At 41.0% G+C, this 19,567-nt stretch overlaps 1 protein-coding gene across 7 annotated transcripts in view; it reads right to left on the reverse strand.

The window, feature by feature from the left end:
* Positions 1-19,567, reverse strand: part of HECTD1 (HECT domain E3 ubiquitin protein ligase 1) — a 111,874-nt gene that overhangs the window by 54,988 nt on the left and 37,319 nt on the right. For 5 of the 7 annotated variants that reach the window (XM_054028760.1, XM_054028762.1, XM_054028765.1 and 2 more), the window contains exons 3-13: positions 17,213-17,447; positions 15,737-15,964; positions 12,859-13,140; positions 12,363-12,651; positions 11,158-11,234; positions 10,952-11,050; positions 10,114-10,228; positions 9,585-9,759; positions 7,302-7,440; positions 6,813-6,983; positions 5,420-5,642 (exon numbers count right to left, since the gene is read on the reverse strand). In XM_054028760.1, coding sequence (XP_053884735.1) covers positions 5,420-5,642; positions 6,813-6,983; positions 7,302-7,440; positions 9,585-9,759; positions 10,114-10,228; positions 10,952-11,050; positions 11,158-11,234; positions 12,363-12,651; positions 12,859-13,140; positions 15,737-15,964; positions 17,213-17,447 — 2,033 coding nt within the window. The remainder of the gene's footprint in view (positions 1-5,419; positions 5,643-6,812; positions 6,984-7,301; positions 7,441-9,584; positions 9,760-10,113; positions 10,229-10,951; positions 11,051-11,157; positions 11,235-12,362; positions 12,652-12,858; positions 13,141-15,736; positions 15,965-17,212; positions 17,448-19,567) is intronic. The other 2 variants (XM_054028763.1, XM_054028761.1) reach the window with 1 other exon arrangement.

Raw genomic sequence — 19,567 nt, forward strand, 5'->3', positions numbered from 1 at the left:
GTAGAATGGCCTTAGTTCACAATTAAAGAATTGTCTACATGAACATTTAGTTTGTAGGCAACTTGGATATAAACATACTTCACACTAACCTGCTGCACACAAGTGTTCGTGTGGATCCTGCTGAGACACACTAACGGTTCCTTTGTGTGCTTGGATCTACATACATGAGATAGATCAGGGGTCTCAAACACGCGGCCTGCGGGGTTATTTCGTGCGGCCCGCCAAGCTCCCCACGCCCATTCCCGCCCCCCCCCCCCCAAATGCCTACCCCGCACCGCTCCCTGAAGCTGCTGGAACTATGTCCCTGCAGCCCCGGGCGGGAGGGCAGCGGGGGGAGTAGAGGGCTCTGTGCTCTCGCTTCTAGGCACTGCCCCCCGCAGCTCCCATTGGCCTGGAACGGGGAACCGTGGCCAATGGGAGCTTTGAGGGAGGTACCTGGAGGGGCAAGAGCAGCACATGGTGCCGTTTCCCCTCCCCCGGGAGTCCGGCTGCTTCCTGGAGTAGAGCAGACCAGAGCAGGGCCAGGGCAGGCGGGGAGCCTGCTCTGGGCACAGTGCATGGTGCTGCCACCCCGAAGCCCCTCTAGGTAAGTGGCGCCGGGCTGGAGCCCCCTGCCATATCCCACACCCTCCTGCACCCCAACTCCCTGCCCTGAGCCCCCTGCCACACCCTGCACCCCAACCCCCTGCTGTACCCCTCACTCCTCCTGCATCCTAATTCCCTGCCCTGAGCCCCCATCACACCCTGCACCCCAACCCCCTATCTGGAGCCCATGGCCACATCCCACACCCTCCTGCACCTTAACTCCCTGCCCTGAGCCCTCTGCCACACCCTGGACCCCAACCCCCTGCTGCACTCCTCACCCCTCCTGAACCCCACACCCCAATTCCCTGCCCTGAGCCCCCTGCACACCACCTGCACCTCAACTCCCTGCCCTGAGCCCCCATCACACCCTGCCCTCCCTGGGGCAAGGAGTGGGCAGAGTTGGGGTGAGGACTTCAGGGAAGAGGTTGGAAAGGGGACAGGGAAGGGGTGGGGCCTCATGGAAGGGCCGGGGACAACAAGGGGTGGGTGTCAGTGATGCGGCCCTTGGGCCAATGCACTAGTCCTCATGCGGCCCTCGTGGTCATTTGAGTTTGAGACCCCTGCTTTAGACCAAGTTTCCCATGCCTTCCTGTTTCCCTTTATGAAGAGAAAACTATACTGATATGGGAGCAAAGGGAGAGATGACATGTGAAGTAGATTTGTTTGGGGAGTTCTTTCTAGGTTGCTAGATGCACTTGCCATCCTTCAGTGTGCTTTCTTCCTCCTGCAGCCCCTTATATCAATGTGACTAGGGTCATATGGAGTTTAATAAACCTGTTTCTAGGTTATAATTTATATGGAAACCACTTTTAATAATTATTTTTGTTTAACCCATCTATAAAATAGTATAGTGAAATCCACCAATCCTTGCCAAAATGAAAAGATTAAAAGAAATTTTTAACTTCTTAGCTCAACTGGTAATGGTAGTTATGAAAATGCCCTAGAAGATAATTAACTTTCTGAAATCCTTATAGCTCCCAGATTCCAGGTCTGATTTGTTTCAAATGTGTCAGGAAAAAAAGGAGGGATTAGCATAGCTACTGCACTGTAGCTGGGCTGCTGTAGTGCCTGTAGTGCAAATTTAGGGCTTCTCTATATGGGGACCCAGAAATATGATATTAAATCAGGGAAATGTCCTGGTTTAAGATCGTATCTGTGAAACTTCAGTGAGATTGTATTTGTTTTGGTGAAGTCGGGGTGAGGGCAGATAAAAATCAGGCTTGTAATATAAGGTTAATTTCAACCTTATCTAGTGAAGCATGTTAAAATAGGCTTAGTAATATTTGCAGTCAAATATTTTGGCCTGGTCTACACTTAAAATGTAGGTTGACATAGCTATTGTTCTCAAGGGTGTGAAAAATCCATACCCTCTGTGCACCATAGCTATACCAACCTAAGCCCCAGTGTGCTGCTCTAGCACCTGTGGTGTAGACATGGCTTTAGTTACAGATGTAGGGCTTCTCTACATGGGGACCCTGAGGAACGTTAAGCTGAATTAACTAAAGATGTGAAGATAAAGCACATTAACCATTAAAAATTGCCATTTTACTGTTGTATAGTACAAAACAAATTTATATGCATAAAATGATTTAAGCATGCAGTCTTTAGAGGTGTAAAAATATTTTCTTTACTGCCTGGCATTATTGGAATCTTTTTTGTCATTTTACCTGCATTATTACAATTAAGTAAATTAAATTAGTGAAACATTTCTAAATTTATCTAGTTAAAACCATAATTAAACATTTACCATATATTGAAGTGAGGTTCTTATCCACGAAAGCTTATGTTCCCAATACTTCTGTTAGTCTCAAAGGTGCCACAGGGCCCTCTGTTGCTATTTACCATATAGTACACCATATTGACAAGTGTTGTGATAATATGCACGTAGGTATATATAAGATTGCCCTGACTTGCTTTAAATTTCAAAATTCAAATTTAAATTATTGCTATTTTTGCACTGAAGTTTTATTTGTCTTCTAAAAATTCAAACCAGCCAATATTAAACAAATGTGAAGAGCAGTAAAGAAGGACTTTTCTAAGATGTCCACTGTATACTTATGCACTCTGTATAGAATGTGTATCTTTGTGTTCTTCACACTACTCAATTCTATTGCTCAACAGCAATCCTTTGTAATTCAACATCTTTTCACCCACTCACAAAATAATAAAAATAATACATTACATAAGGTGCATCCTGGGGTTAATCAACATTGCATTAGAACTGCACATTGCGTATTGCAATTCTGGATAGAGAATAGAAACCAAGGATGCTATTCTCTTGAACACTTTGGAGAGTTATCTTACTAGATCAACCTCACAGAACCAAATTAGGGCTTTTCTACACAGGAACATCCAGGAAAGTTAAGCCAAATTAACTAAAGGTGTGAAGTTAAAGCATATTAAACCGCTGTATGAATGCTCTCATTCAGAAGTAAAGTGGCCTTGGTTCTCTTTTCCTTAGTCCAAGGACATATCTACATGAATGTTTAGTTTGTGGTAAGCTGGGGTGTAAATCTACCCTACATACCCTGCCATGCACTAAATGTCCACGTGGATCCTGTTGGTGCACACTAGCATTTACTTTGTGTGCTTTGTGGAATCTCCATCTCTGGAGATATTTAAGAGCAGGTTAGATAAATGTCTATCAGAGATGGTCTAGACAGTATTTGGTCCAGCCATGCGGGACTGGACTCGATGACCTCTTGAGGTCCCTTCCAGTCCTAGAATCTATGAATCTCAGGGGTCTCAAACTCAAATGACCATGAGGACCGCATGAGGACTAGTGCATTGGCCTGAGGGCCGCATCACTGACACCCACCCCTTGCTGCCCCCGGCCCCGCCCCACTCCACCCCTTCCCTGAGGCCCCGCCCCTTCCCACCCCACCCCTGCCCCCATTCCAACCCCTTCCCCGAAGTCCTCACCCCAACTCTACCCCCTCCCTGCCCCCAGGGGGTGCAGGAGGAGTGCAGAGTGTGATGGGGGCTCAGGGCAGGGAGTTGTGCAGGAGGTGTGCAGGGTACGGCAGGGGGCTCAGGACAGGGAATTGGGGTGTAGGAGGGTATGGGATGTGGCAGGGGGCTCCTGACAGGGGGTTGGAGTGCAGGAAGGGTGCAGGTTACGGCAGGGGGCTCAGGACAGGGAGTCGGGGTGTGGGGTGCAGGAGCGGGCTCAGGGCAGGGCGTTGGGATGCGGGAGGAATGAGGGTGCAGGGTGTGACAGGGGGCTCAGGGCAGGGAATTGGGGTGCGGGAGGGTGTGGGATGTGGCAGGGGGCTCCGGACAGGGGGTTGGGGTGCGGGCTCTGGCCTGGCGCCGCTTACCTAGAGCAGCTCCAGGGTGGCAGCACCGCGCACCATGGCCAGGGCAGGCTCCCTGCCTGCCTGCCCTGGCCCCACTCCGCTCCAGGAAGCAGCCGGAGTCCCCGGGGGGGGGGGGGGGGGGGGGGGGGGGGGGAGATGGCACCATGTGCTGCTCTTGCTCCTCCAAGTACCTCTCCCAAAGCTCCTATTGGCCGCGGTTCCCCATTCCTGGCCAATGGGAACTGCAGGGGGCAGTGCCTGGAAGCGAAAGCACGGAGCCCTCTACTCCTCCCTCCCTCCCCCACCCCGCCCGGGGCTGCAGGGACATAGTTCCAGCAGCTTCAGGGAGTGGTGTGGGGCTCGCAGTGCCACGGGGTAGGCAGAGGGATGGGGGGGAGGGCGCGCAGGTGTGGGGAACTTGGCGGGCCGCACGAAAGAACCCCGCAGGCCACATGCAGCCCGCAGGCCACGTGTTTGAGACCCCTGGTCTAAAGAGTTACATGATTATAGTGTCTGATTCCATTATCAAAACCATCTTTATTAGATGTCCTTCATCAACATGCCTGTCTCATAAAAGGTGCAGAGTGGACCATCTTTTGGAGAGGAGGAAACAGAGCTAAATTTGCTTCAGTGATTGAGTTTTTCTATACTTTTATTTTTCAAATATAAACTTAACTTTGACATTCCAGACTAACATGAAGAAATGACAAAGTTTAAGGGTTTCTCCCTTTTAACAATAGATACCATCACAAGTTCAGATTTTTTTCTTGGAATTTCCATTAGCTTTCAACAGTGTAACTCCAACCTTCTCTTCTTTGAAGTTTCAAGCCACTAGGCTGATAAAGCCATTACACCCTGTTTCAATCCTGAACCACAACACCCCATTACTAAATTTCACAAATTATTGAGTGGTGTAATACCACAATGCAGCTGATGATTTACAAATGTATGAACTGTTGCACTAGTGAAAAGATGAAACAAAGACGATTGCTTCTGCTTCCCTGATAAAAGCAGCAATCAACACTCTTAATTAATAGAAGTTGCACATTCTGTACAGAGTATAGAAAATATGTTGCAGAATACTTATAGCTCCAGGTCTGTCACCTAATCCCCTTAACAACAAGTTAAGAAACTGACATGTTAATGAGAAACTTTCCTTTGTCTTCCAACACAGGCAATTTCATTCTGCCAGCTAAAAGCAAACAGTAAATTAACATTTCAACCTGTTTTCCTGGGATGGCCACTACAAAGTGCCTTTAATTACTGGGATGATAAAATTAAGCTTGCATGAAACATCAAAACAAAATGAAGTTAATACACATTTACTGGCGAGATGTTTTCTGAACATAATCACCAAGGAAGTCAATTATAATCACATTATATTTGACGGAAGCATCACAATTAACTGACCACCTTCTATCTGTTTTAATGCTTTACTATTTAGTATGCCAATTTCTATAAAACAGAATAGATCAAATTAAACAATATAAATAAACCAAGATTTCATTTATTGTGAAATTGAGAAGAAATTATACCTGAACTATCTGATCCTCCTTCAGGACTCCCACTTGAATACATTGTTGCCAGTTTTCCATCCAAAATAAATCTGAACCATCCATTGCTACCATTAGACAGTTCCAGGGCTGCTGCATCACTCCAGATATACAAGCAGTCCCTTCCCCTAATGATGGACCATTCTCTCCAGTGATATGGTTTACCCTGCTGCAGTTCTTTAGCATCCTCTTGCGGTTCATCCTCCTGTCAAGTTAGATAAAACAAAGTAATTCAGGAAAGAGGTAATTTAAATAAACTTGCTGTAAAAATACAAAAAGTGAGACATAGAAACTAAATATTCAAAAATATAACTGTAAGCCGTAAAATACTGATTTTAAAAGTTTTCTTTAAGGAATGTTTAATGAGATAATCTGAATAAGCAGCAGTTCTCTACATAAATTAGCCGTTATAAATGTTATTAAAAACCTACCTGTTGGAGCAGCCATCTTAGTACAACAATGGTGGTGTGTGGGGGCACTGACAAGGAGGAAACTTAACATAAGAGACTACAAAACAGTTTCCATCCTGCTTTAACAAAATAATGTTTTATTGTCTACTATTTCAACACATTTAATTTTTTAACTTCTAGGTTTTTCTTGTAGTTAAACCTATTTAAGTGTTCCAGATCTGTTGTTCATTTCCTTCAGAGGTCTGTAAGTACAGATCTACTATTGTGCTTTTTCTACCCCCCCCCCCCCCCAAAAAAAAGGGGGGGGGCAAAAGCTTTCAGTTTAGGCAATGTTGCATTTTTTGCAACTTGTTCTCCAGTGTTATAGCGTTACATCACCTAGAATAGAGGAAAACCACCAAAGGTGACTTGATGAGTCAAAGTTAAAGTTGAATGGGTGATGGAAATTAGCTGGGATGGTAGCAAGTAGTCAATTACATGGTAGTTGGGAATTGATACATTAAGTACTGTACATTAAATACGCATTCTCAAATTTTCTGTAATTTAAGGGACTATTTTTCTTAGTTATGTTTATTTTAAGACCATTATTGCGAGGTTTAGAAATGTTATTTAGATATGACTATTTTTAAAGTACAGTTGAAAAAGATTCATAAATCCTACTTATCAGTTATATTTCAGTAATTTTTTTCAAAGCACTGTATAAATATCAGCTAATTAATCCCTACAACAATTCAAAGAGGTAAGTATTATCTCTATTTTACAGATGGGAACACTGGGCGAGAGCTTGATTTCCTGTTCAGATGCATATTACATTACCGAACAAAACAGTGGAGTCAATTTAATAGAACATATACATCAAGTACTATTGGATTTATGTATTTTTTCAAATTTTCATGAAGTTGCAAAGATGTAGAGACAGAAGATGGCTTTGTGGAACAGACAAAGCTAGATAATGCTGTGCTTACTTTCTCAGGTTTGGACTCCTCTTCATTCTCATCATCAGAAGATGGTCCTGCCAAAGTTGACACTTTACTAATTACACCCAGTCTAGCAAGCTGGTCTAGAAAAAGGTCACCACCTTTATCTACCAAATCCCTTATGATTTGCAAGGCTAGCAAGTGGCCATCATCATCATCCTGCAAGAAATTGGCGTAGGAGGGAAAGAAGAAAGGAGAGAGGTGTTTACTGCAAGCCATTTCAAATTTTAAGCATTGTTAGTCCACCACTTAAGCTGTTCACATCATGACCTGTTGATTTATCAAAATTAAAAAACATCTGGTCAAAGACAAGGTGATAAGCTATAGCCTAATATCAAGTAATCACAAAACACTGAACTTTATTTCACAGACAGATTCAATACATTGTAAAAACAGTACAAAAAGTTAAAAGGGGGAAATTTTTTGTTTCTCAAATACAGTGTTATATCATAAATAATAAAAAATGAATAAGCTCACCTCTTGATCAAGGACAGTAGCGGTGATCTCAACCAATACTGTGGGCAGGTTGTGACCAGCATCAGAATCACAAACCTCTTTTAACAATGCTTCAGAACAAAAATGAATCATTTTTCTAATGAGGGCAAGACTTGCTTTCCTTTAAAAATTAAAATAAAAAATTATCCCTTGCAAAGCTAAACAATCATACAACAAGTGATAAAAACGGTCTCAAAAAACGAGCTCCAAAGGTTTTTGTATTCTACTTATTATTATTATATTATCTCTAAAAATTATATCTGATAACTGGGACTGAAATATTGGAATGTCAGCTCAAGTTTTAATTCTTTTAACCTATATATAAACAGAATCAAGAAGTGCAGAAATCTGAAGTATTCCTCTTCCTCCACACCTTATCTCCATGCAACCTTACTCAACCACTACCACTCTGAAGATGTCGAATGTCTCTCTCCACTCCTGGCTAAACCACACTGGATTTGCTTCTCTGTCTCCTTCCTGGATATCCAAATCCCAACAACCTCAATACATCAAAAACTCAACTCCATTTACTATTAGAAAGACAAAGGCTTACGGCAAGAAGGGACCATTAGATCATCTAGCTAGTCTGATCTTCTGTATATAATAGGCCATTCAATTGCACCTGGTTACCCGTGTATGGAACCCAATAACTGAGTTTAACTAAAGCAGAATGTGTGTTTGACTAACGTGTATCTTCCAGAAAGCCATCCAGGCTTGATTTGAAGTCATCAAAAGACAGAATCTGCCACATCCCTCAGTAATTTGTTCCAATGGTTAATCACTCTCAGTGTTAAATTGTCTTTTTATTTTAATTTAATTTCTCTGGCTCAACTTCCACTCACTGGTTCTTGTCATGCCTTTCTCCACTAGATTAAAGAGCCCTATAGTACCCGATCCTGGATGTCTACACTGCAATTTTATAGCCCTGCAGCCTGAGCCCTGTGAGTCCAAGTCAGTTGACAGTGTTTTATTGCAGTATAGACATACTGTAAGTCTCTCACTGTATGGCATTTTCTCCAGCCCTCTGATAATTTTTGTGTCTCTTGTCTGCATTCTCTTCAATTTTTTAACATCCCTTTTAAAAAGTGGAGACCAGAATTGCACGCAATATTCCAGTTTATACAACACCAAGGATTACATTAGTCCTTTTTGCCAGAGCATTACACTTGAAGTTCAGACAGAGATGCTTGCCTACCATGACCCCTCCATCCTTAATCCCACTATCCTCTCCATTCCAAAGAGCTGCAACCTTGCCGTCCCCTTCAACTCCTCTCTTCCATTATGTTTATCAACAGCATAAATCCTGACACTTATTCTGGAATATGCCCTTTTCTCTTCATGCCCAAAGAGTAAACCTTTGTCCTGATTATTTCCTGCCTTGGCTATGATAACCTCTTCTCAGGCTTTCCAGATTCTCACTGCACTCTTTTCAATCTGTCCAAAATACTGCTCCTGAAATTTTATCTGCAATTCCAACTACAGCCCTGTTCCTTCTTCAGTATCCTTCACTGGTTACCACTTTCTTTCTGCTTAAAATTAAGCTGTTTCTCCTGGCCTTCAAAGCTCTCTAAACTAGCTCTTCCCTAGCCCCTTTGCTCTTATATATTTTTATTTGCCCAATCCATCTGACTAGACATCACTTCTGGTCCTTCTCCCAGTCTACTATGATTTCTGTATTACTGTAGCAGCAAGGGACACTAACTGAGATCAGGAGCCTATTGTGCTAGGCATTGTGCAAACATAATACTCTTCGTGACTTCTCCCATGCAGCATCCCAAAGCCAGAGAATTCTCCCTTAGCCTGTCACATCTCACCCTGCTTTCTCCTCCAAGCCCCTTACTAAAATACACTTCTTCCAAGACACCTGTAAATCCTACCTCTCTCTACAGAGGGGGGGAAAAATTATATTTAAAAGCCCCAAGCAAAAATCATGGAACATATATGCTAAATTTCTATTCAATCACATTGCTTTTCATTACATTTCGCATCAAACTATTGAGGTTACATGTGCTTTATCCTTAGAACAGTAAGTACCAGGATGAGTGCAGCAGCACTTTTCCCCGTCCCAAGTCTCCACATTTAAAATAATAAAAAAAAAAAAAGATCATTAGCCACTTGCAAATATCAAATTTTCAGATGATTTAGCTAATTACCGAAGAAATAGTACCCTATTGACATTTTCTACTGAGTTAAATCACAAATGTTTGTATAACTAATACACATACTACAGATGTATGGATACCGATTGGTATGAATAATTGTTACCTTATGGAAGGTAGCATAGTTTGTTGAAATGTTTGTGCAAATACAGGCAATAGTCTTTTCAAGTATATAGGTGCCATTTCTGGATCTCCTTTGGGTTCATTACATTCTTCTTCATCTTTGTTTGCATCTTTCTTTTTCTTTTCATCTCCTTTGTTAACTGGACACATCCAGTCACCTGCAAAATGTAATTTTTTTGGGACAGACATTTACTGACCCAATCTTTTCCCAACAAATAAAACTGAAATATCCATCTCCAATCATGGCTGGGAACCTGACCACACATGCACATACTTCTAGAAAACAAAAGATTATTTTTGCAACACGGTATGTGGCAAATTAAGGGCCACATACTGAAAGCACTACTAAACTTCAATGGGAAAACTCACAGAAAGAGTTCTATATTAGATGCTTATGCCCAAACAGTTACTATTTTACTCCACTATGCCTCTACCAGGAGAAAATAAAGGGAACAAAAATGCAAACAATACCACTGGAAGAGAAGAGTCAGGAAATAATAATTCACACTAACCTGGAGACTGAAGAATAGCCACCACTTCACTGTGCCCCCTTTCACGAGCTTTGTCTAAAGGAGTTTTTCCATCTTCATCTCTCAAATCAGGGTTCGCACCATGTCTCAGGAGAGTCTACAGGCAAACAAATTTTGAGAGAGAAAACTAGTAAAATTCCTTTTCTAAGTAACTAACCCTATTATCAACCTGCTCATTCCTGGGCTTCTCATGAACCTACCTACAATAGTAAAACATTGTGTGTATGTGATACTTACAGTTGTCTGTGAAACAAGTTCAAGTGGACTTGCACTTGTTTCACTGACCTAGCAGCACCAGAAGCTAGCTTTCCAATACAGTAGAACCTCAGAGTTACGAACACCTCAGGAATGGAGGTTGTTCATAACTCTGAAACATTTATAACTCTGAACAAAACGTTATGGTTGTTCTTTCAAAAGTTTACAACTGAACATTGACTTAATACAGCTTTGAAACTTTACTATGCAGAAGAAAAACACTGCTTTCCTTTCGTTAATAGAAGTTTACGTTTAACACAGTACTGTACTTCTTTTGGGGGGGGGGGGAGAGGGGGGGTGTCTCTGTTGCTGCCTGATTGCGTACTTCTGGTTCCAAATGAGGTGTGTGGTTGACTGGTCAGTTTGTAACTCTGGTGCTCCTAACTCAGAGGTTCTACTGTACAAACAATGGAGATGGAACATGATGAATTTAACTATTTGAGAACACACTTATGTTAGACACTTTACATCACAAAACTTATCTTATTTTGTAGGAAACTTTAAAAAGTACATGCACAACAGATGATTTCTGCTTCAAAAACAGTACAGAAGTTTGAATTCACACCTTTGCCACTTGAGGCCTTCCAAAACATGCTGCATAATGTAACGACGATGACCTCTGACCTCTGTTAACATCAGCACCCCTCTCACAGAGAAATTCCACCTGTAAAATATAAAGAAACAGATGCTAGTTTCCTTATTTATATATCTCTTTGCACAGAGAATTAAATAATTTGTATTACTTAATTTCAGTTAATACATTTAACTTACCATTTCCTGAGTTCCAAAAGCTGATGCCCAGTTTAAGAGAGTTTGTCCTACATCATCCATAAAATTTACTTCAAAAGCTGAAAGTATTAGGTACAAGATAACTAATTAAAGTCACAGTAAAATACATTTGACACCATTAATTTCCGATAAATAAAGTAACAATGTACTATTCTTTGGTCTTTAAACAAACTTTAAACATTCTCAACAGATTTCTAAAAATATTCTGAAAGTCTTAGTTGTGAATCAAGGATAAAGAACAAGTGGCTAGATTCTCAGCATCACCACACTTTTAGGAGTCTAGAAAAGCACTAGGATTCACAAAGACTGAGTTCCACATCTACTCTCCCTATACAATGAATGGGGAGAAATAGGCACTTCACAAAAGCCAGCACAGCAGGTGGCTGCTCACCTCAGCAAGCCAATGGGAGGAGTCAAGCCCCAGAGTACATGCTAAGCTCCACCGCCTCAGAGACAAGAACCGAAGTCCGGGCTCCAGGAAGGTGCTTCCCTTTGCTTGGATTTCTCAGCTGCAAACCCCTTCTTGGTGCTAGGCGCCTATGCCATTTTTGCAAGAAGCTGCTCCTCCTTCCCCCCATTTTGTGTAAGCTCATCTCTAGAGGCCCAATTTGGTAGGCAAGCTCTGACTATACTTACTGGATCAGGACACACCAGCGAGGTAGGTGGAAGAATGCACAAGTACTCCTCATTCTTTTCGCTGATACAGACTAACACAGCTACCAGTTTAAAAGAGTTAAAATCTTTTTAACTGATACTGAAATCTATCTTTACCCAGTTTGTGAATTATTCTGTGGCTTACACATCCAGACCCCTGGCACGGGGCTGCTGTGTGCATACTCAGAGGCAGCAACATAAGCGCTTAGGGAACTTTTACTGCAAATATTCAGGTATTGAACAAGTTTAGGCACCCACAGGATTCAGGGACAGCTTTGTGAATCCAAGTGGGGTCTGGTTCTGAGATTAAAGCACCCAATGCAGCAGTTAGGCACTTAACTCCTTTTGTGAATCTAGCCCAAAGTAAGGATTGTTAACAGCAAGAACTAGCCTGTATTAAGCAATGTAAATTAACTCACATTGTTGATAAGAGCTTTAAGATATCAACTATTTACTCTGACATTATTTAATTCACTATAAAAGTTAGACTTTGAATGAATTAAACATGCAATCTTCAAAATATTTTTGCCTACCTCCTGTGTCAATAGCATCTATTAGGGCATCAGTATCTTTACTGCGGATGCAGTCTATTAGCTGCCGATGAGAACGTTCCCCAGAACTATCCAGTCTACGCAATCCTGGGATTCTGCCTGTAGATCCAGCATTAGACTTTGGCAGGGCCTTTCGCCCTTCAAACAGTAGCACCAAAAGAAGATCTACTAAACGCATGGTATCCAGTACACATCTTTCATCACCCTGTAATGCACTTTCTATAGAATCTGGAAGTTCAGATCTTAGGAGATCCTGGAAATAATTAAAAGTCTGAACAATAAAAAAATATATAGGACTTTAGAAAATACATGGTTTTATTTCCATATGAAATGTTTCTTTTTTCCTTTACAAAAAAAAAAAAAAAAATTTTTTTTTAATCATGAATAGAGGTTTTTAAAGTATATCAAGAAATAACGTTTACATTTTAAAGAAAAATATTGAAAAAGTGAAGAACTGTAGCATTTAAATGATTCTTACGTGTGTTACTACTGGAGAGCCTCTACAGAGGGTTGACAACAGACTCACAATAGTTGACACCTGATTACTCAATTTAGAGTCTGCAGCTGTAGATGGTGCTCCTGTGCTGCTCCGACCTGGTTTGCAAGCTGAAGATGGTCCTGATGCTAAACCACCAGCTGCTGCCATGCGTGATAACAACTCCTCAGTTAGTCCATGTTTGGCTAATGGGGCTGGATCAACTCCACGACGTGTAAATCTGTCAGCTAATGAAGCAAAACATCTAAGCGCTCCATCTGAAACCTGTGGAAAATGTATATAAGATGCTCAAGATTTGTCACTTAAGGAGAATAGAGGCTCACCGTATAAACATAAAGCAACAGTGCTTTAAAGCAGGGGTTCTCAAACTATGGGTTGGGACCCCACCTTAATGGGGACGCCAGGGTTGGTGTTAGACTTGCTGGGAGCTGAAGCCCAGGCCCCACTGCCTGGGGACGAAGCCAAAGTCTATGGGCTTCAGCCCAGGGCAGTAGGGCTCAGGTTACATGCCCCCTACCCAGTGCTGAAGACCTTGGGTTTCGGCTTTGGCCACCTCTCCTGAGGCGGTGGGGCTTGGGCTTTGAGCCTCCCCAACCCGGGGTGGCAAGCTCAGGGTTCGATCCCCACTCTTGAGGTCGTGTAGTAATTTTTGTTGTCAGAAGGGGATCGCAGTGCAGTGAAGTTTGAGAACCTCTGCTTTAAAGAAAAACATCAGCATTATAAGTACAATATTTTAGCTATCCTAAACTATAAAAATAATTTTAGAGTAGTTTTTAATAGTACCTATAACTGTTTTAACATCTCCATAACGGAGATATTGAAACAATGAAAGCTGTGATTTTATCTATACCTCCCACTAGAAAGTGCAGTTTGACAAAGTTACTGAAGAACAAAAACCACAGTTCATCCTTTACCTATATGAAAAAGAGAAAAATTTTGAAGTAGCTGTATGAGTACAGCACTAGTAAAAAAAAATTGGTAGTTTATCAAAGAAACTAAAGGTTTCTCCTTAAATTTTACCTTAAAAGTTGATAGTTTCCCACCTTTTACACATTTGAATACTGAAATGCAATTTGTTCCTTCTGAGGGACCATGGCTATCCTCAGCAGGTCACTGCTCTGGGAGTGACTACCTTTAGAACAGTACACATTAGTTCTGCATTGTGGCCATCCCCTTGGCTGGAATAGCCTATTTCACATATTAGGTTCAGGCTATGGGCATTATTTGTTGTTCTGAATATTTCCAGGAATATATCTAATCTAGATGAGTATCATCTCTCCCATAGACTAGTCAGTCATTCATCTAGCCTTCTTACAGTGATACAGACTGCTAGTGTGCTATGTGAATCACTGAAAGAAAATTCAGTTTGGGGCTCAGAAACATGCAAAAAAACGTGACAGACAGACTACAAGTGGGATTCTAGCACAACATGATCTGAGTCACTGTTGAAAGCATAAGGAGTATGGTAGTGAGATCAGTTTGTGCTCCCTGTCCGTGACTTGAAACCGAAACATGGATGATCAGACCTCATCATCAGCACAGAGCCGGTGATTTAAGAGAACAGATTTAGAATGAACTGTCTCCAAGGCCAAATTATTCTGGTCTTAACTCCTGGCTTGACATGTGTGGGAGAACAACTGTTCCCATGATGTAAGTGACCTGAACCAGAAGTGTATCAACAAGGATAAGGATATAAATTTCCCTAGAAAAGTCCTATGTAAAATATATATATATAAAAACATTACATAGGAAATTTATGAGATACACAGATATTTTTATGATTCCTCAGGTCTCTTTCAATTCTCAAGCAATTCTCAAGGATATTGAGATTATGGATTCGTAGTTGGGAATTAAACTATTGTGTGTGCCATTAGGGTATGAGATGCTTCTGAAAGGTAATTCTTACAAAAGGATTAAAAAAAAAAAAATAGCCATACAATTTAGACCACAGGTGCATGGGGTTCAGAGCTTCCCAGTCTTGATGTGCTTAAAATGCAACAGTTTGGGGATGATAGAGACTTGAACAAAGGAGGGCTCAAACTCTATAGAAGGTTGGCTGCTTTAAGTGCTTAAGGATTTGTTAGGTGACCACCAAATCTGATGCAGAGCAAGGGGTCCTTTAATCTACTGTTAGAAAAGGATACGTTCCCATCTCCTAGAGTTAGCTTAAAAGGACTATTCAAACTTTCACATTAACTGTTAATAAAACTCCAACTGCTGCTGTCCCCACCCCACACACACACTGCATTCAACATGTTCATTTATTTCTCACTGGGCAGCACCAATTTAGATTATATAAACTGACGGAAGGAATATTTAATATAATTTTCCACTATTTATGATAGGTTTTTTTCCTTACAGGTTAGACAAGAAAACGTCACATACAATGTCACGACTGAGCTGAAAAAATTTCGGAGTAATTGTTATTTAAGAAAATTCTTTGAAGAGACTCAGGCAAGTTTTCTGAGATCTTGTAAGGGTTTGTTTCCATAAAAGCTTAGGGCTAGATATAGCCAGACAGCATGAAGCAATATTTTTGTTCTCTTGCTTGCAACTGAAAAAATTAGAACTATCACAATGATTCAGAGTCTCAAATTTTTCCTTCCTTATGGAAACTGTACAAAAAATTCCAACTGATGATTTGTTAAGCACAATTAAATTGCTGATTTGTAACAAATTCAACATACCAAAAACAATAGCATATGTCTACATGTCATACATTCACTAACCTATGGTGGCAGCTGAAGTAGGATACTGCAAAATTTAATTAACATCTAACCTGTACTTTACTTTAACAGCAAACTAAAAATATATTCATGTAACTCTCGTGCTACATAAACAATCATTAAAAATTGCTTACCTGATGGTCTTCATGTTTTAATAAACTAGACAGGGATTCCACACAGATTTCTAATGAAGAATCCTGAGGTTCCATTTTGCCACAAAGTCTGGATACTACTGCCATAGCCGAATGTAAAGTATCTTTATGAACTAGGTGTCCACTATCACGAATAAATGTCAGCACACAGTTCAACCCACCGGCCTCAAACACAGCTCCTGATTCACGGGTACAGATTAGTTCTAACACCTGTAATACAATGAAACTGAATTGTAATGAAGTACATACTACTAGTTAGCCAATTGTTCCCTCCTCATCTCCTCAGCTGACGAGGGGGCAAACCAAAATAAATTCAGTTCCTCCATCAACAGCATCCAAAGTTTCCAGTAGTTCCAATGCTCCCTCTCTAAGCAAGGGAGTAAATACAGCAGAATTCATATGGGGCACTCCATGTGGACCAGCCAGGAGAAGAGTTGCCTCACATCAGGAAAAGGCTCTAGACGAACTAAGGGGCAGCTGCAGGCCTAAGGAGACCTTGTTGAGAAACTGCTGAGAGTTAATAGATCTAGTGGGAAGGGGAGAGAACGTATGCTAGGGTATGAATGGTAACTAAGTGGATGGGGAGATGAACAAGTGACAACTTGGGGCAGTTCAAGAGTGAGTGAATGGTAAAGTGGTTTGAGAACAACCGGAGTGATCAATGTTTGCAGTATTGTAGCCGTGTTGGTCCAAGGATATTAGAGAGAAGGTGGGTGAGATGATCCCTTTTACTAGACCAACTTCTGTTGGTGAAAAAGACAAGCTTTTAAACTACACAGAGCTCTTTTTCAGGTCATGAAAGAGATAGTCCACTGTGGGGAAGGAGTGGGGCATTGAGCGAACATGTGAGTTTGCAACTCCAAGGAAAAGATGTGTATGGCTGGGGTGTGTAGGGACTTCATGTGCAGTTATAGGGGCAGTAGTTATATGATAAGAGTAGTTGAATATATTTGTTTGGGTTGGTCAAATTTCTTGACCATTTTGCAAGGCTGCTTTAAGATCATAGCTAGGGTAACCGGACAAGCAGCAGAAGTCCACACATAATTAAATTATATACAAAATATAAAACCAAGAGGTTTCAAATGGAAGCTTAATTTTCTTGTCTTATTCTGATCAGAGGCAACTCCCCTAACCCCATTTTTTGTGGAGTTTTGAAAATGCTCTACAGTTCTATGAAATTTAAAAATCAACTTTCTATTTTTATTTAAAAATATGCACATTAATGCCTCAAGTTTCTCCTGATTTCACATTTTATATTGTTTGATTTTTTTCTGAACAATAATTTCAGAAATGTTGACATAACAAATCGACAGCAAAGACAATAAAAGTACAAGCAAGCAATTGTATCAGACTGAATAAAATAAGTTATTCCTGTTTTTAAATTCATATTACAGATTTTTAAAAAATATTTAAATATTCTGCTTTCTATGAAAGCAGAAATCTATTAAGAACACTTACCTTTACACACTGCTCAGCCAAGTCTCTGCTGGTTCTGTTGTTAAGTTCAACAACAACTAAACGATTACAAAGTGCTTTGATAGCTCCATCTACTCCCACAATCCTACGGGTGCATTCTGCTGATACATCCAGGTAATAAGTTATGGCACGAGCTGTTACCTCTAACACATTGTCTGGCGCACTTTCATCAAGGAAAATCTTGCAGAGTGCTGGTAAGAAAGTACGAGGAGGGCACCTGTAGAAAGAGGTAATTACATATCAATTACTGTACAAATTCCTCTATGTTACAATATTTCATATAGTTTCAAGTTAACAGGTTCATATTATCACACACGGGTACATCTTCCACATAAGTTTAGCAACAAAACAAACTCACTTGTCAACTAAGCTTATTGCAGTGGCATCTACTAATAATATAGATGGAGTACAATGGCTTCATCAGGAACTCTTCTATTACCTGAAAATCAAAAAGGAATCCTACAAAACGTGGGAACATGGAAAAATTGCCAAAGAAAAGTACAAAAGACTAGCAGAAGCATGTAGGGACAAAAATCAAAAAGGCTAAGGCACAAAATGAGTTACACATCTAGCAAGGGACATAAAAGGCAATAAAAAGAGGTTCTATAAGTACATTAGGAGCAAGACAAGAAAGATGAAGGAAAAGGTAAGTTCTCTACTTAGTGGGGAAGGAGAGCGGATAGAGGACATCAAGGCAGCTGAGGTGTTTAATCCCTATTTTCCTTCATCTTCACTAAAAAGGTAAATTGTGACCAGACACTTAACATAATTCATACTAACAACAAAGGAGAAAGAACACAAACCACAACAGGGAAAGAACAGGTTAAAGAAAAATATTTAGGTAAGTTAGCTCTATTAAGGTCAGCAGGGCCTGGTGAAATTCACCCTACAGGACATAAGGAACTAGCTAAAGGAATCTTGGAACCATTAACAATTATCTTTGACAATTCCTGGAGCACCGGTGAAGTCCCAGAGGACTGGAGAAAGGCAAACAAATGACCTATCTTTCAAAGAGGGAACAAAGAGAACCCAGGAAACCAAACACCAGCCAGCCTAACTTCAACACTTGGAAAGATACTGGAACAAATTATTAAACAATCAATTTGTAAACTCCTAGAAAATAAGAGGGTTATAAGTAATAGCGAACATGGAATTAACAAATCATGCCAAGCCAATCTGATTTTTTTTTTTTATAGGGTTACTGGCCTAGTGGATGGGGGAAGACTGTAGACATGATATATCTTGATTTAGTAAGGCTTTTGACACAGTCATACAATCATAGAATATCAGGGTTGGAAGGGACCTCAGGAGGTCATCTAGTCCAACCCCCCTGCTCAAAGCAGGACCAATCCCCAACTAAATCAATTTTCTTTTTTTTTTTTTGCCCCGATCCCTAAATGGCCATCCTCAAGGATTGAACTCACAACCCTGGGTTTAGCAGGCCAATGCTCAAACCACTGAGCTATCCCTCCCCCACTTCCACCTGACGTTCACATAAGCAAACCAGGGAAATGTGGTCTAGATCAAATTACTATAAGGTGGGACCACAACCAACTGAATAACTGTTTTCAGAGAGTCGTTATCAATGGTTTGCTGTCAAACTGAGAGGACGTATTTAGTGGAGTACCAAAGGCGGTCTGTATTGGGTCCAGTATTATTCAATATTTTCATTAATGACCTGGATAATGGAGTGGAGGGTGGTTGGAAGGAGTTGCAAGCACTTTCATAGAATCAGAGAACTGGAAGGGACCTCGAGAGGTCATCTAGTCCTGTTCCCTGCACTTAAGGCAGGACTAAGTATTATCTAGACCATCCCTGACAGGTGTTTGTCCAACCTGCTCTTAAAAATCCCCAATGATGGAGATTCCACAACCTCCCCAGGCAATTTATTCCAGTGCTTAACCACTGACAGTTAGGAAGTTTTTCCTAATGTCCAACCTAAACCACCCTTCTTGTCCTATTCTCAGAGGTTAAGAAGAATAATTTTTCCTCCTTCCTCCTTGTAACAACCTTTTATGTACTTGAAAACTGCTATGACCCTTCTCAGTCTTCTCTTCTCCAGACTAAACAAAAGCAATTTTTTCAATCTTCCCTCATAGGTCATGTTTTCAAAACCTTTAGTCATTTTTGTTGCTCTTCTCTGGACTTTCTCCCATTTGTCCACATCTTTCCTGAAATGTGGCACCCAGAACTGGAGACAATACTCCAGTTGAGGCCTAATCAGCGCGGAGTAGAGCGGAAGAATTACTTCTCATGTCTTGCTTACAATACTCCTAATAATAGATCCCAGGATGATGTTTGCTTTTTTTGCAACAGTGTTACACTGTTGACTCATAT

This window comes from Malaclemys terrapin, chromosome 4 (genome assembly GCF_027887155.1).
Source record: "Malaclemys terrapin pileata isolate rMalTer1 chromosome 4, rMalTer1.hap1, whole genome shotgun sequence".
Classification (NCBI taxonomy): Eukaryota; Metazoa; Chordata; order Testudines; family Emydidae; genus Malaclemys; species Malaclemys terrapin.